The sequence below is a fragment of the Pundamilia nyererei genome, unplaced genomic scaffold (assembly GCF_000239375.1).
Source record: "Pundamilia nyererei isolate P.nyererei 1_Seehausen unplaced genomic scaffold, PunNye1.0 scaffold00050, whole genome shotgun sequence".
Lineage (NCBI taxonomy): Eukaryota > Metazoa > Chordata > Actinopteri > Cichliformes > Cichlidae > Pundamilia > Pundamilia nyererei.
Window position 1 is genome coordinate 2,481,866 of NW_005187451.1, and position 17,632 is coordinate 2,499,497.

General features: G+C 43.7%; 1 protein-coding gene across 3 annotated transcripts in view; it reads left to right on the top strand.

Moving 5' to 3' along the window:
- Positions 1 to 1,856: 1,856 nt before the first annotated feature.
- Positions 1,857 to 17,632, top strand: part of rabgap1l (RAB GTPase activating protein 1-like) — a 94,400-nt gene continuing 78,624 nt past the window's right edge. Inside the window, exons 1-11 of one of the 3 annotated variants that reach the window (XM_005733189.1) lie at positions 1,857 to 1,953; positions 6,803 to 7,029; positions 7,359 to 7,518; positions 9,105 to 9,309; positions 9,467 to 9,641; positions 10,440 to 10,597; positions 10,985 to 11,095; positions 11,603 to 11,669; positions 11,755 to 11,857; positions 13,154 to 13,320; positions 17,065 to 17,194. In XM_005733189.1, coding sequence (XP_005733246.1) covers positions 6,892 to 7,029; positions 7,359 to 7,518; positions 9,105 to 9,309; positions 9,467 to 9,641; positions 10,440 to 10,597; positions 10,985 to 11,095; positions 11,603 to 11,669; positions 11,755 to 11,857; positions 13,154 to 13,320; positions 17,065 to 17,194 — 1,414 coding nt within the window. In that variant the 5' untranslated portion in view covers positions 1,857 to 1,953; positions 6,803 to 6,891. The remainder of the gene's footprint in view (positions 1,954 to 6,802; positions 7,030 to 7,358; positions 7,519 to 9,104; positions 9,310 to 9,466; positions 9,642 to 10,439; positions 10,598 to 10,984; positions 11,096 to 11,602; positions 11,670 to 11,754; positions 11,858 to 13,153; positions 13,321 to 17,064; positions 17,195 to 17,632) is intronic. The other 2 variants (XM_005733190.1, XM_005733191.1) reach the window with 2 other exon arrangements.

Here is a 17,632-nt window from a genome sequence, read left to right on the forward strand (position 1 = left end):
CATTTGCACATCTTGCTTGTCTTTGTCATGTCTCGTCTATAATATCCTGCCAATAATTTGAACCTGGTTTTCAGAACCACTGCGCACTTTGTCTCTGTCCTGTCTTTGTTTATCGTACAGTTAATATTGTATAGTTATCATTATAGTATTGTATATTATTGTATAGTTAGTCATTAGTACCTTTTATCCCTTACTTTACCAACATTCAGCACGTTATTTATTTGTATTTTCTAGTTTTATATCTCTTGGGGATATATTATTATATACTTATAAATGCACCATGGGGGGGCTTAGGGTGAAGCAGAATTTCAGTACTCTGTATACTGTCCATACTGCTGTATTGACAATAAAGCTCTTGAATCTTAAATATATATACAAGTTTCTTTTCATATAAGGCAGGGGTGTGGTTTGTATATTGACCTGAAGAAATCTAATGCAAGTGCCTTTTTTTTGTTAGGGAGGATTTGTTGGTTGTTGAGTGCGAAGTGCTGCCACGTGTGAAAGAGAGGAACGATGAATCTACTACATTTTGGGAAATATTTGTGGCTGTTTTCTTGTTTGTTTTGTATCACTTGGACACTAAAGTGACCCTCCAATGAGACGGCTGTGCCAGCAGCTCATTTAAGTCTGAGACTCTGATAAAGGAGACAGACTTTCTTGTAATTTTTAAAAAATATTTTTCTTTGGACACTGGCTGCTTTTTCACGAAGTTATTGTAGCTGACCACAGGACTCAGGGGAAGAACCAGGGTTGTATCCACACAGAACAGACGACTTGGCAAAGAGTTTTGTTCACATATTTAGTTGAATCTACAAAAGCTACAGCAGATGAGCAGTATCCAAAAGTCACGTCAAGTCAATAGGAAACAATCCTGAAAAGACCTGACACAGGACCTTAAAGATGCATCTGGCCCTTCAGTCGATCCATCTGTTCACTGAAGCCTCGATGGAAACAGTCTCAGAGGAAGGGCAACAGTCAAGAAGCTGTTTTTAGGAAGGGAAAGAGTGAGGAAAGGTTGAGATAGACCAAATTACACAAGAGCTGGACTGTAAATCACTCAGCACAACAGGTCTTATGGAGCGATGGATTCAACTTTGACATTTTTGGTTCTAAATACTTGCTGTCAGTATATCTGAGATCAGGAGAGGAGAGAGGTACAACAGTGAGTGCCTACAGCCATCTGTAAAACATGCTGGACGCTCTACATCTCAGCCAGTTATGTTCACATCTTTTTAAAAAAATGATGGAATTATGGACTCGGAAAAGTTACCATGCAGCATTTTCTGAGAAGCATCTGATTGGCAGCAGTTTCATTTTGGGTCATGACTATGATCCCAAACACACTGAATGCGGTGAAAACATACCTGGATACAAAAAGCCTATAGACCTCAACGGGATTGAAACGCTTTTATGTGTAAACTTTGTTTTTACCTTAGCTTATTGTATTTCTGTGTATTATTGCATGTTTTTAGTCAACCGCTGCTTAAAAAAAAGAATCATATATTTATCCATGCATGCTCAGCTCAGAATCAGTCGAAGGTTTAAGGGCAGAAAAGAAAATGAAGCTTTCAGTAACGTTTTTAATCATGAGCCGCTCTGACCACATGAAGTTTGACCCCCGGGTAATCATTGTCATGAGGCACACAACCACTACAAGATCAAGTCATCAGTTTGCAGAACAAAGTCTTTATTTAGTCTCAGTTTCAGTCAGTTGTAACCACGTGTTTAACAAAAACAAAAGTTTGCTTTCATTTTTTGTAATATGGCAATTTTACACGAACAAAGGACGTATAAATATATACTGTTTACTACAGCCAGACTATAGGAGCACGGCGCATGCGTGAGATAACGCTAAAATTCCAAACCGGAAAGCGAATGAATCCCGAGTGATTCATCTCAAACACACACGATCTTCGTTGCAACTCCAGCAGGCAACTCTGAGGCTCAAAACAAGTAAGTTGACAGCTCTCTTATCAACACTTGTGATCATCGCACTGTCACGTTTACCTTCACAAACTACACGAATGGCGCTTTCCTTCTCCCCCCCTCATTTTCCCTCCGAGTAGTGGTCTGAGTGTGTTGGACTTCGAGCTGGTTAGCGTTAGCCAAACTTAGCTTTAGCTGTTATATGTAGCCTGTCACGTACAGGTACTGCAATGTAAACCCTGCCTTCACCTTTTTGACAACTGGCTACTTGTCTCGAGTTGTGCTGGTGACAAGTTTGTGTTCGTGTCAGCGTGGTGTTAGTGGCTCTGTGGATAAGTTAGCCCGCCTGTCGTTTGCGCTCAGTTAGCTAGTGAAGGAAATCTGTTCGCTTTACAAATGTGTGTTTGACAGCAGCTGAGATGCGTTTCTGGCGTAATGCCATGTCGATGTCGTTCAGCTGTCGTTAAACTACTGTTTGAAGAAGAAAGCTGCCAAGTATGGCGAGCTAGCCGGCGGTGGTGGTGATACGGGCCTGTAGTCATCATCGGTGAGAGGAGCAGTAACAGTTTACTGCAGTAATTAACGAGAGAATTTCCTCTTAACACGGGAGAAAACATTTCTGAGTGTCAAACCACAAACACTGCCAGGTGAAGGCGGAGCGAAGATCTCCGAGCCAACACCTGAACGTGTCTTATTCAGAAAGCTTTAGCTAAGTGTTCAAACGAATGTGTCTGTACTTGGTCCCAGCTGCTGTAGTGTCACAGCAGCTGTTCCCCTGTCTGTGTATCAGCTCCAGGATGACATCATCAGTACAGGAGACGTGCAGGACTTGATCCACAAACCGCAGCTGGATGTGTGAGATGGCGCTAGGGGTTTAAAAGATGTAAATGATAAGGGTTTGCTCTGTGAGAGAACACGGGGAGGAGGTGCGATGATACTGCTGTTTTCTAGTTGGCAACATGAGAGGAATATCATGTTTCATGGCCAGCTGGAGAGGAAAACAAGTGAAGTGGTGTGTCAGTGTTTTCTGATTAAAGGCAGCACGGTAGCATGGGGTCAGCCTCACAGCAGAGCCAGGTTCTAACCCTGGTGCCTTTCTGTGTACACTTTGCATGATCTCCCTGTGTCTGCACGGGTCTCTCCCCGGGTACTCTGGCTTCCTCCCACGGTCCAAAGACAGGGACTCGGTGGGGTTCGGTTGATCGGTGATTCTAAATGTGAGTGCAGCTGGTCGTCTGCCTCTGTCCTGCGACACACTGGTGACCTGTCCAGTGTGGACCCCGTCTTTATGCTCCATCCTCCCCAACAACCCTGAATTGGATAAGCAGAAGAGAACAGATGATTGAGGAAAGAGCCGGGCTCTTTACTACAAAGGACATCTAATGCCTTTGTTTGTAATTCTTTGCAGAGTCACCAGTGAACTCGTGGGTGCTGCTGTGTGAAGCAGCTGATTATCACGTCCTGATATGCATTTTTATTTTCTGTTGTTTTTAGCTAGATCCACGTGTCTCCTGGGACTGGACTTGGCTTCATCATTGTTATTGTGATACAAACGTCCGTTTTTCATGTGTTCCTGTAAGAAGCGTTGTTTCCTCAAATACAGCGTTATTGTCCCGTCGTCCGAGTCAATAAAGCCGCTTTTACTGAGTACCGGGGAACTGCACATAGTTCCTCAGATTCAGAGTAATTCCCAGTTGGAGTTAACAAAATATTTTGGGCTTTTTATTTGCCACGTGGGATGTGTGGAGTCATCAGATGGGAGTCTTTATGGGGAAAAGACTTAACTAGGACAACCTGTAACAGAATCTTTTTGGACGTACAGGCACACACGTATAACGTGATAACTGTCAGATTAATCAGTGATAAAAAGATTGTAAAATTTTATTGACATGGAGAAAAACGGGTAGTATTTAACAACAATCAAGCTTCTGTATGCTTTAACTGGCGTAGGCTGTTAAAGCATACAGTAAACTGGAATAAACAAGTGACAGGCTGGGCTTTGTCCTTGGCTTCAAACCGAGGGTGTTTCTTTGGCTTACTTTAAAAAGTGTTTTAACACAGCGGCCCTGAAAGCTAACCAGTATAACTGGAACAATTGGCCCTTTAGATTTACTAAAAAGCTCTTGATGTGCTGCTGTGATGTACAGTGTTCAGCACATGTTGTCTCAAAGGTACACTGAAGTGTGAAACGCTGAACGTCCTGCGTGCTGGTTGAGCTAATTTTGAAAGTGCTATAAACAAAAACGTACAAGTTGCATGAAAATAACTGTGGTGTCAGACCTAACAGGAAGTGATTCAGTGACAGGTGTCAGGTGACACTTTCACCAGCAAACTCCACAGCTCTTTAACTTAATTTTGTCTGTGTGGAGATGTCTCAGTCATGTTCAGATGTCAGACCTGGCTCTGGTTACTTGTATCAATGAAATCAATCAGCTTGCCCTGCTGGCCTTACAGGAACATGGATACAGGGAAATGAACTATTTGTCAGTGTGAATGCCACACCCAAATCCTAGAAAGAGACCACCTGGTCAGACACGAGACACCTGTCCAACACGTACCCAGTTAGCAGTTTTTATATGCTTGATTATAACACAGGTGCACTGGCTGAAATGTAGATGCAGGCAAATGACTGCACGTAAAGGAAACACGGCTTATCTGCTCTTAAAATAGTAACCCTAACCTAACCCTTTCAATGTATTATGTTTTGTACCAGGTTAACAGGTTTGCTGTGGTGCAATGGCAGGTTTATTCAGCGCGCCTATGGAAGAGCTGGGATTAGACGAAGCCAATCCTCAAATGAAGTGTCACGAGTGTTTGTGTCCACCATCCTCCAGGACGTGGGGTCAGGTCACACGCTGTAGATAAAAATGTTGTATCTGCGATAGAGCAGCAGGGCGAGCGCCCTCACTCACCCTTACAGACATATTGTGGCTGGTGAGCCCAGCTCATGTGGGCGCAGTCTGTCCAACCCACTGGCAACTCACAGTTTCCATGCAGGCAGTTGTTGGTATCATCCGGGACAGTGCTGAACAGGCTGGTAACGACTGGGTGCAGATTTCTGGAAGGGACGTTTCAGCCCGAGCAGAAACGGCACAATGTGTAGGAAGTAAGGTTTGAAATGACCAACTGGCTTACTGATCTAAAGTTAGGTCAGCAGTCATAAGCTTTTTGTTTTTTTTAATCTCAGAAGCTTCGTAAATGTTTGGTTTTATTTATGAAAGATTTTGTTGACAAATACAGGAGAGTCTGTGCTGCTTTGTCTATACCCGACTGTTTGTGTGGAGCATGCAGACTTGTACTTGCACAGTGATGATTAATAGTGTGTGATTCAGCATGAGTAAGTCCGACACAAGCAAAGGAGGCTTTTGCTATAAATGACAAACTTTCTCAGTGCTGTCTGTGTTTCACTGGTTCTCCTCATTGCAGCTACTTCCGTAAGCCAGTCGATGGGAGTGTCGTCTGTGCTTTGTGTAACTGAATAAGTCTGAATGGAGCACATGACCCTGTTGCTTTTCTGGTGCTTGCTTGTGTCTGTGTGCACATGTATGAATATAATTTGCCTGGGTTAGCGTGAATGAGTGCCTTCTGTCTGCATGTAATCGTTTCACTCTGTGTGAATGAATAACCTCTTTCATTACTTTGACGATGTGCATTTGCCAATTTGAAGGCTTGGGTCCACCCTGCACCTCGCCCCCGAGCCCCACAGTGTCATAAATGCAGCAAAACCCCGCTAGATACAATAGATTTAACACGATGCACTGGTGTTGGGTTTGCCTAAGGTGACGTCTAACTTTATGAAGTTTAAAATGATACAGAAAAACACATGCAGGTTACAATTATACAAAACAGAGAAAAGGTTCAGTTGCATATTTAAACTAATTAATTTTATGCTGTTTAGCTGCAGATAATAGAGCAAATGGTTCACTGATTCCCAAAATAGTTTCCTTTTTGGGAGTCAAGTGTGACCGGCTGTTTTTCAGCGCGGCCTGACTGCTAATGAAGGTGGTACCTTTTATGTAAACAGTTGCACAAGCGTAATTGTGCGCTGAAGAATGCGAGTGTGTTATCGCCGCTTGCATATAACCGCATATCAACGAGCTCTGCATGGGGCGTGCTCCTTTGTGTTGTTCAACAACTCCCAGGGTGTGACATGCAGGGCTGGCACAGAGGTCCAGACTGTGTTTGTGGGTGCTTGTGGTTAACACACGTGTCCACAAATGCAAAGTAAAAAGGGCATTGGATAGAAACGAATGCTAGCCTAACAAGAAGTAATCACCAGCCAGAGTAATCTGTTGTTTAGTTAGCAGGAAAAACTCAATTGTGCTGAATCACAGCCAAATGGAAGAGCCCATGAAGTTTGCTCCATAAAAGGGTGTGAGGGAAGTAGTTTAGAGATGACGGTCAATATTTCTTTGGTTATGACAGAGTAGTAGTGCAGCAGAAAGAAAGAAAGGGGCTGAATGATAAAGATGCCCGAGTTCAGCATGTTTGTCTTAAACATGTGGACATTAAGGAAAGCCCAACGAGCCCGTTCAGCTGCCAGCCTGGCCCGTCAGCGACGCTCTCAGTGGCACATGAGATTTAAGAGATTTTAATCACACCCCAAGGGCATGCAAACAATCTTAGGAATTTAGCAACTGCAGATCTGAGGTTAAGTTTACAGATTTTCCAAACTACTAGGCAAGGATTAAGTCAAAGATGATAAGGTGCCTGGATTAGGGTCTTGAAACTTTATGTTTTGGGTTGCAAAACTGTGGTTTCATGTTGCCTTGTGTGTTTAAATGCATCGCAGGCTTTCAAAATCTAAATGCTGTTTACCAAGCTGTAAGAAGAGCAGCTGAATGGTCTTGTGTTGCTCTGTTCGTTGTGTATGCAGGATTCCTTCCTTTGGAGCTGGGCACACAGGAGGGAAGGGGAGAGCTTCACCCTGTTCTCCCTGGCCAGCCCTCAGGAAAGCGGCTAGCCATGGATGACAACTCCTCACTGGGCAAAGTCAGCAGCTCCACTGAGTCCGTGGCCACCGTCACTAGTGAGGAGTTTGTTCTGGTGCAGTCCAGCTCTGCAGGCTCACCGCAGGGCTCCGAGGGAAAACCAAGACTCAAGGTCGGAACCGCATATGGATGCAATTTCATATTTAACCGATTTCTTTTTTTGGCTGCCTGGAAGCTGAGCACATTTGAGCATCATTGTCCTTCTGGTTTTACAAATCCGCTTTTTGTTGTGCCTGGGTTATCACCAGTTTGATTAGTTTTATCCCCACTCATCGGGACTGTTTATACCTGCATTTGTATGTAATTCTGTGGATGTCAGCTGATTAAATCCGTTAAAGACAGACTTCTTTGTTTGGTTTGTCACCTTTGCTCCACCCTGTTTTCATCTCTCCTTGTTCCTCTTTAAACTTTCACATTCTGTGTTGCTTCTTTCTCACTAAGATGTCTTGGAATGGGAGTGAACAGCTGGAAAAAGCTATGGAGGAGGTGTTGGATGATGATGATGAAGTGAAGGTGGAGAAGAGCAATGTGGAAAAGATGGAGAAGCACAAGGAACCAGAGAGCCGAGTCCTACAGACCCAGCCTGCAGGTACACATTCAGGTCTGTTTTTTTCCATTCTCCCAGTCGCAAAGCATTGATATCAAGTTAAGTGTATAATATACTGTAGTAACACTGATACTTGGACATTTCCAGTATTCTCCTGAAAGGTAACTTGTTTAATCAAAACGTACCAATGTCATTGTTACTGGATGGATGGTGTATACGGTCGTCATGTTCTGTAAAGCTTATCTTTATCACATCGTGGGACAGTGATTATTATTTATTGCAGTGATGTGAACACACTCAGTGTTTGTGCGCTGTAAACGCTGCAGCACAAAAGAAGTAATGTTTCCACATTCTTGCTTTGAAAACATTAATTTGTGTGCTGCACACACACAGGTGTGTGTATTCATAGCTGCCTAACCCTAACCATCAAACATGACTGCCTAACCCTAACCTAACTGTAACCCTGACACAAAACAAACATTTTGAGTCTGAAAAATGTCTTCAAACTTGTGTTAGCAGAATTTTGTCCCCATAAGGGCTGTCGGCCCCACGAGCATGGTAAACCTCCAATTGTTGGTCCCCACAAAGATATGTAAACACACACATCCAGTTTTAATGATATCAGATTAGCAAGGCTGCTATCTGAACTCTGATGTTGCTTTAACCATGTGTGCATTAGCAAGGACATTTTGCTTTGTACATGGAGGAAAGAAAAACTTTCGTTAGTAAAGAAATGAATATTTATTAACCTTAAATATGCTCTCTTAAGGAGAGGTCAATGAGTACAGAAGTAAATCAAAGCAGAGATATCGACTTAGGTGACGTTTTATATATTTAGAAAGATAAAATGATTATTATAAATATATATTTTGAACTTTCGGATGTTGCCACTTCTGAGACTTTGACCCTTGATACTGATACTTTGGTTCAACAAACACTCTGAAGCAGTGTTTACACTTCCAGCCATTAGCTGACAAAGGTCCTTGTTGGAACACAACGTCAGGCTGGTTTTTAACCTGCCAGCTCCGTGGTGAAAAGCTCACGGGACAGCAGTGATGTTTAAAGTGTGCAGAACATTCACGACTGCTGGGTTCCTCGTTCCCTTGGCTAAACCACACGGGATTATTTCCATGCTTTGGCATGTCTTGATGTTTTGGCAGCCAGTGAGTGCAGGGACCAACCGATGGGCCACATTAAACATCTTCACTGACACCCACCTTACACGTACAAAACAATATTCAGTCCCATAAATCCATACTTTGTTCTTATTGTTTCGTTCATTTTCCAAGCTGCCAGTGATTCTGAAGCAGTGTTGCTGCACAGCTGCAGAGGGAGCGAAGAGGAATTGGTTTGCATGATGTAGCATAAGAGCCACTCAGCAGTGGAAGTCCAGCTGCAGCTTGCATTGTTCTGCTTCCTGTTTGCAGAGTTTCAAAGTTCCGGGTTAAGTCCTTTTAGAGAAGAACCCCCCCACCCCACAACTTCCTGTATCACTCTTCCTCACCTTCTTTTCATCTTTACTTCTTCTCAGTGTTTTTGTGGTTTCCTCTCTGCTATTTTTACATGCTAGTGAAACAGCTGTTATACTGACACGGGTCAACAGAAAAATAAACACCAAAAACCTTCATGTCCGTTCACAGAAGCATGTCCACCACCACAAAGCCCAACGGTCCTGGAGGAGGACAGTGTGCAGTTCAACAAGCTGTCCTACCTGGGTTGCACCTGGGTCAAAGCCCCTCGTAATGAGGCGGAGGCACAGAGGGCCATGGCCACCCTGCGAGCTGAAAGCGCCATCCCCATCCCCATCACGCTGCATGTCCCCTGTGGTCCTGAGGGCTCTGTCAGGTCAGCCAGACTGTACAGATAAGTGAGATGAAGTGAAACGTAGACCTAGTGATGAAACTCGTTAGAGGACGCTCCTGTTTATGTACATCACAGATGAATACATTGATAAGTCTGTGCTTTTACACTGAAAGTCTGAGAATGAATTGTGAATCTCCAGGGTTGTGGACCAGGCTACAGGCATAGAGATTGCCTCCTTCCCGATCTACAAGGTGCTGTTCTGTGCTCGAGGTCAAGAGGGCTCTGTGGAAGGTGACTGTTTTTCCTTCACCGAGAGTTACCGGAGCTCGGAGGACTTCCAGATTCATGTTTTCTCCTGCCACATCAAGGAGGCTGTGAGTTTTCTACTTCTTGTGACAAACTGCAGCATCAAACGTATTTTACTCCACAAAGACCCTCCTGTTGATGCAGCCAATGAAATAACTGATTAATTGACTGTTTTGAGCAGACACCAACATAATATTGTACCTTTACTGACTGACAGACCGACACTGACGCACTCTTCCTACAGCCTGCAAGGTTTTTGACCATTTCATGATATTCCATATTTTTGGGCTGCAAACTATGGCTGTCTTAGGACGGCTGTGAGCTGTGTGGGTTGTCGTGTTGCAGTGATTTACCCACATAGTGTAACAAAATGGAAAAGTGAGCGCTGTGCTCTTTAAAGAGAAGTGTGAATGTTGGGTTGTTGGACCTTTTGTGTTGTCCAGAAGCTGCAGACGAGGGTTTCGCGAGCAGCTTGGAGGTGGTTTGCATGTTCTACCTACACACAGACTCTAAAACAAGAACTTCACTGGACGACTGAAGGTTCATTTTTAGGGCTTTTGCAGCCGTGCAAGTTGAGAGGTGCTCTGAACAGGAAATCATGTTATTACAAATATTTTGTTTGTGTTTTGTGTATGTGCTGTATTTTCATGTAAACATACCACGGAATTAGAAGTACTGACACTATTCAACCAGCTGAGGGCGCTGTTGTCTTTTTTCTTGCTCGGCTCTTCATTTGTGTATACAGAGTTATTTATTTGATATCTGTAGCTGATCCATACGTGATCACTCATGCTGTCTTTTTAATCATCTTTACCTGCAAAGCTTCCTCCGTCACTGACCATCTTCTCTTGTCCTCGTCCATCCAGGTCAGTCGTATCTTGTACAGCTTCTCTACGGCCTTTCGGCGTTCTTCACGACCAGCAGACATCAGAGACACGACGCTGTCCAGTCCACCTGACGGTGATCTCTATACCTTCACTGTTACATTGGAGATCAAAGAGGATGATGGCAAAGGCAACTACAAGTACATGATCACACGTGCAGAAATACACCTGAATTTCTCCTCTCTTCATCACAGGACTGTCAGGATGACACAGATGTTGGGAAAGATTTAATCTATTTTACCTGGTCTTGTTCACCTGCAAAGAGCATAAAGCTGATAATCTTAAATCATCTTATTACACGTAGAGATCAATTTTCATTTTCATGCTGTCTTCTGGTTTCTGAGATGGGATGAAGTGAAGAGACTGAACGGAGGACTTGTAATGTTTTGTCAATCACGCTCAGATTATTATAATTTCCCCAGAGAAAAGATCAGGAAAATAAGTTTACAGATGGCACTAACATGAGCATTATTGCACATGCAGTCATCTGGACTTGTGTAGTAATTCATCCTTCTTGCTCCCTACAGCCCCGTGCCCAAGGACAGAGAAAAGTTCTACTTCAAGCTGAGACAGTCCGTCCAAAAGAAGGTCGTGGTTTCAGTCCAACAGATGTGTAACAAGGAGCTGGGCATCGAGAGGTGAGCAGCACCCCGCTGCACTTATTCCCCGATCTCCTTAAATGTAATCCTAGCCTTCAGCTTTTAGTCCACTGTCACTTCAGGATAAGTAACAGCATTACAGACTTTATGGAAGTCTTATTGGTTAAGCTCCAGTGTGAGGAGACGTCCTTAAATGGTCACGTATGCTTGTCTGGGTCCTCCGGGGGACAGCGAGCAGCAGTCGGAGCTGTGCGCTGTTATAGTCAAAGCAGGCAGGAGTTACACAAATATTCAGTGTATGATAGAAAGTAGTTTCCTGTTCTAACTTTTCTTAATTCTGGATGTTTGAGTTTGTTCACCAACACAATCTTACTGAGTTACTAAGCTTTAGCATTTCATACCGTGTAAAAGTGCAGCTTGACTCATTGAGCTGTTTGCGTCGCCCGGTTTCTTGCCCGTCTCGACTCTGCAGACTGAATGCAGGCTGCATCTGTGCAGCTCGCTGATATTGATTTGTGGATTGAACTTCCTGCGTCTTCCCTCCAGGTGTTTTGGGATGCTGCTGAGTCCAGGACAGAAAGTCTGCAACAGCGACATGCATCTACTAGAGATGGTGAGTAGCACAAACTCTAACTCGGCTCGCTGTGAAACCAGAAGATTGTTACAAGAAAATAATCCACCAGTTAATCTGTACGCAGGAATCGATGGGGAAGAGCTCTGACGGGAAGGCCTACATTATCACAGGAACTTGGAACCCCAACATGGCGGCCTTTCAACCACTGAATGAAGACACGCCTAAAGGTTATTATTACTCCTTTTCTTTCTTTTCTCCTTCTAGCTTGATGTGACCTGTTTTAGTTTGTAGAGGATAAAGTTTCAACACTGATCCGAGATCCTTTATATGTTGCAAAGCCAACAACCGGGCTGCGTTTGCATTCTTGCCCTGAAAACGCCGCACAGCATAACAGCCCACGAGTACCTGTTTACTAGCCTTACAAACATGTGTATAAAATAAAAATACAAATGCAACAGGATTTATTTCCATACATTACTGTCGGTGCGACTGCTAAAAGCTCAAGGTCACATTTGGGAAAGCGCTCGCACTGGAGTGGGTGTGATAATTGCCTTAATCCATTCTGTGCTGTGTGGAAGCTGGCCGTGTGACCTACGGCTTGGCATGTTTTACATGTGGACGCATAAACAAATTGTGTCGAGCATCAGAGGTAACTGAGCTTTGGACGCTCACAAGAAATCCAATTAAAAGCAGCTTTCTGACTTGTCCTGCAAGTGAAACCTGCAGGTTTTAATGCAAGTTGATGTTGATGGAGGTAGTGAAGCTGAGCTCTGTACAGCTGAGCATCAATCTAGCTCTGTGCTAATTTTTAGTGACGTGTGGAGCCCTGTGCCGACCCTTTAAAAAGACAGATTAGAGGAAAATCGTATTTGAAACGTCTCATTATCGTGCATTTTGTAACGGTGTGGAAGTCTCGGTGCACGTGAGGCTTATGGACTTCTTTTAATAACAATCTGTGCAGTCAGGAGACTTAATCAACCATAGCTCAACTCCCTGCTGTGACGCTACGTCTCTTGCCTCGTTGTCCTTTTGTCTCCAGAACAGAAACATTAAGCGATTTGTTCATTTGGAGCTTTTTGTTATGAAGATGTTGTTGCATAAATCGAAACATCAGTTTAGAAGTGGTTGGTTAAGCTTTGGGTTTAGTTAGTAGTGTAAACTTTTCACTGAACAGTTGAACTTGCAGACATGTTGGGAACTTGGAGTGCTTATCCACCAGGGGGTGTGGCCTCCCTGCAGGATGTGTGGATTGTCTGCCTCACAGTAGAGCCCAGCACATGTCTGGATTCATTGAGTGAGATGTGACTGAAGTTGCTGTTGTCTGTTTTCTGGGAAAGGGGAGCTGATGTGACGTGCCTGGTTTACCATTTAAAAACAATGAGAACACACCGATGCGCTGAATGCTTTGAAAGCTGAACTATAGCTGACCGGCAATCGTACGCACGCCTTAAATGTCACCTGCAACTCTGCAGCTGTAACAAAGAGACGGCACCAGTGTCTCATCATGCTTGCTTTTCCTGCAGATAAACAGGTCTTTATGACGGTGGCGGTGGACCTGGTGGTGACCGAAGTGGTGGAACCAGTTCGCTTCCTGTTGGAAACTGTAGTCAGGGTCTATCCGTCAAACGAGCGCTTCTGGTACTTCAGCCGCAAGACCTTCAGTGAGACTTTCTACCTCAGACTCCGACAGGTATCTTTACTGAAACTTACAAAACCTCCCACATGTGCTTGTTTCCTTATAACAGGAGAGTGTGTAGATGACGTCAAAGCTTATCTGACAGACCGACTGTAAAATGTGAACGGACTGCTTCTTGTATGGCACTTTTCTACACGGGCACTCAAAACACTTCATACAGGCACTTTTTTTTTTTTTTTTTACACTTTAGTGTTTTCTGTCGAGCATTAATAATCTGATTACTTCAGTATCTTGCCCAAGGTTACTCTGGCATGCAGACTGGAGCAGCCAGGGATCAAACCACCAACCTTCCAATCAGTAAATGGTAAATGGCCTGCATTTGTACAGCGCTTTTCTAGTCCATAGGACCCCAAAGCGCTTCACACTACATTCAGTCATCCACCCATTCACACACACATTCACACAATGATGGCAGCTACATTGTAGCCACAGCTGCCCTGGGGCGCACAGACAGAGGCGAGGCTGCCGGACACTGGCGCCACCGGGCCCTCTGACCACCACCAGTAGATGATCTGCTCTCCCTCCTGAGCTACAGCCGCTCCGTAACATGAGACGTGGGTTTGTTTGATCGGATACTTTAAGGGCAGTATGTAATAGTTGGATTAGGTAGCTGAACGACATTCAAGATGAGATTTTATTATTATCCTTTTGTATTAGACGCATTATTTACATTATTTTATGCACTTAGAATTTCAAATAATGTCCCAGTTTGAGTGGATGGCAGCTCGGGGGGTGAGTGGAGTGGAGGTGGTCAGACTGAGGGGAAAAACGCACCTTCGCTGATCAAATAAGCTGAAGGTCTGTGTTATAATGGTACTAATGTTTCATCTGCTAACTCTTTCCACTTGAACAGCTCCCAGTTTTCCTCCACGTGTAGTCTTCCTGTCTTATTAATAACTGCGTGACTATAACGAACATCAGAGTTTAAGTGTCGGATCTCTCCGTGCTGTAAAGTTATACAGTAGACTGTGATATGTAGCGCGTGTCTGGATACACTGTCAACCTTCTCAATGCTGAATTAACAGCAACTTTGCCAAGTTTAATCTCATTTGATCTTATTGCAACTAAGGAACAGAACCATGGTTTGTTGGTGCCATCGCTGATTAAAGATGAGCTGCACGCTTCCTGTGTGAGGTGTTGGGGAATGTTTCAGACATTTTTGCCCTCTGGAATTCCCAATGACATTTCTTTGTTTAAAAAAAGTGCATCTTCACGCACCTCCCGCCCACAAAGGCGCTCCCGTCTGAGCGTTTGCTGCAGTTAAGCTGCAAGCTTCTGCTCCCTTGTTAAAAAGCGGATCACTTTTAGTGGGCCGTGGGGAGCTGGCGAAGCAGCGGAGTGTGGGGAAGCCTGGGATTGTGGGAGCTAAGCAGAGACTGTCTCATTATGTGCACGTGGGTAATTAACAGCAGCGGTTTGACTCGTCTGTCTGATTGCCTCTCTAGTTATCTCCTCAGTAAATGGAAGAGTGTTGGACTGGTGCTGTGGTTAAGAACTAATTAAAAGATAATATTGTGTGGAGGCTTTTGCACAAGATGGCAATCAGAGGTGACAGACATGCATATAAAATATGCAGTCCTATTGTCATGTTTTTGCCAAGAAAATTGAGCATCTGAAACACCAAAGAGTCCGTTCCTGTGTGTGCTTTACTCAAACAACAGGCAGCAAACCATCGTGCTGTAGGCTGGATGATTGGGCCGAATCCAAGATTAGTTCAAGATTGAGTTCCATGAATGAGTCCATACTAGACTTTAAAATTTATACAATTTCTTTTCCTCCCCGAAAGCAATAATAACAATTTACAGCAGTTAAACGATCAGCAGAGAGCGCATGTAAACGTTACAGTAGAATGCAAACAGGTTTGGGTCAGAATTTGTGTGAAACTTGGACATGGAGGGGTGCTGGTGCATTGATCCACTGCTGTGGAAGTCAAACAGTAAAAAACATTTATTGTGTCTACATCTTTAAAAAAAATCAGCATCAGAGGTTTGTAATTGTGCAGGTCCTGTGGCCAAGTGAAGGTGAACTGGAAGTTTTTGGGGAAACCTTTCACTTCCTAAATTCAGTTAAAGTCCTGGAAGTAAAAATCAGATCTGTTTTAAATGGATGGCTCCTAAACCAAGATAAGGATCCTAACACACATTAAAAATCTACAATGATTGACTTTACTGAAGATTTTGGCACAGGCCTCGATCCACTAACTGGACCTCCGTATAGTCCTTCAGAACCAGAACCCTTTGGCAGGAAGATGGGTAGTAAAAGAATCATTAGTAAAGTACTCGCTGTGCAGTGTATGCAAGTTTCCGCCACAAAAGGATCCATAAATCGAAATTTCGAGTTAGCGCTGCCAATCAGTAATCTACGTGACTGACGTCATTTCCTCGTTACCTGGAAGCTGAAGCCCTCAGCTACAAATGCTACAGCTAAGCTACCGGTATTACATCCAGTCATGAATGCACAGATTGCTGAGTGTTTTCAGCCTGGCTTCACAAATGATCCTTGTGTTATTAGCGGAATCACACGGCGTTACAGCCAACGCACTCTCGAAAGAGCCAGTTTGTTGCGACCCGGTTTTGAGTGCGCGTTCCTCTGCGCCATGTGCTTCCGGGTAACAAGAAAGTGACCTCATTCACGTAGATTAGTGATTGGCAGAGCGAACTCGAAATTTCAAGTTAAGTCGATTTTTAAAAAAATGAATTTATTTTATTTTTTTTAGTGACGTAAACGGGCTTCCATAGCAGTGTCCTCAAACGTTGTTCATTTATTTAAAAACTGTAAGACATGAAATTAAAATGATCTTGCTGAAAATATGAATGAAACATGATCTTTAATGTCCCGGACATTTTTTCTCCTTCATTGATGGAACTGTGGAGTGGGAGCACTCACGCTCGCAAGGAAAAAGTAAAGTGAGCCTGTAAAAGCTTTAGGTAGCCTTCAGAAAGTGTTGGGACCGTGAACAAAGAGACGATCACAGCTCGTAGATGGTAAATGTAGCAAAGACTCTTTGCACATTTGCACGGGACTGGTGCTTTCCTCACATCCTAACATTCAGCAAACAGTAACATTTGGCATGGAGATGTTCTTCCTTTATATCAACAGTCTGGCTTAATCCCCGCTTTCATTATTTTCCTATAATCTCTTCCTGTTGGTGCTGTTTGTGCAGTGTGGCTTCTTTGGCCCAAATTTCAGTTCAAATTTTGTCACTGTTAATAATTGATCCTGTGGGGTTAACTATTCGCTGGCAGAGGCCAAAGCAAATTATCTTTCCTCGAGTTTTCTCTAAAAATAGGCCAGGCTTCATATTCTCTGCCAATTTGTGCTGTGAGTTGGTCATTAGACGCCGTGCAAGTGGGCCGATCAATACAGCTCATTGATCCGTTCTACCAGGTGGTGGAGCGCAGCAGCGGCGCCCGAGTGAATGAACGGCCCAGAAATCAACATCAGCTGCTTGTGACACCGAAGGTCGAGCTGACGACGTCTTTGTTCTCTCTGCATTTCTTCAGTCTGTTATGATGCGTTTCTTTTTCTCGGGTGTCGTTAATGTTGTATTTTAGTAATAATTACACTCTAGATTTAACATAAATAAATGAACATGTGTCATTAAAATTGAAGTAATTTCAAAGCATGGCTTGAAAAGACTTACCCATTAATTCTACAGTGTAGCACACATTTTACTACAGGAATCCCCCCCCCCCTTTTTTACACAACCTGACATTATTTGTCTGCGTGTTTACCCAGCAGGCATCAGAGAGGGGGGCTCAGAGTGACGCTATGTACGAGGTGGTGAGTCTCCAGAGGGAGATGGAAAGAAGCAATGAAGAAAAAGGACGCCTAGCATCACCCACTGAGGAAGAGGAGGCAGATGAAGGTACTGAGGTGTCTCTCTTTCGCTCTCTTTTTGGCTCTTTTGGCTTTAAATATTCGTTGGGCCATTCAAATGCAGTGTGAGACGTCTTTATTTCTCCTTCTGTCAATGACGGTGTGCTTTAACTCTATATTCCAAAAATGGAAAAAATGTGCCCTTTGTTGTTGAAGTCCTTCGACATGTTGGTGTAGCTGCACGTAACGATGTGTAAGTCCAAACTGACTTTTACCAGCCACACACTCGACGTGTTTCTGTGGCAGAGCCTTGTTCTTAAGTTGAATGTTTTATAATCATTTGCAAAGATGCATGGACATATTGCTGTATAATAATGATTTATATAGCGCTTTTCTAGACACCCAAAGCGCTTTACAATGCCACTATTCATTCACTCTCACATTCACACACTGGTGGAGGCAGCTACAGGTGTAGCCACAGCTGCCC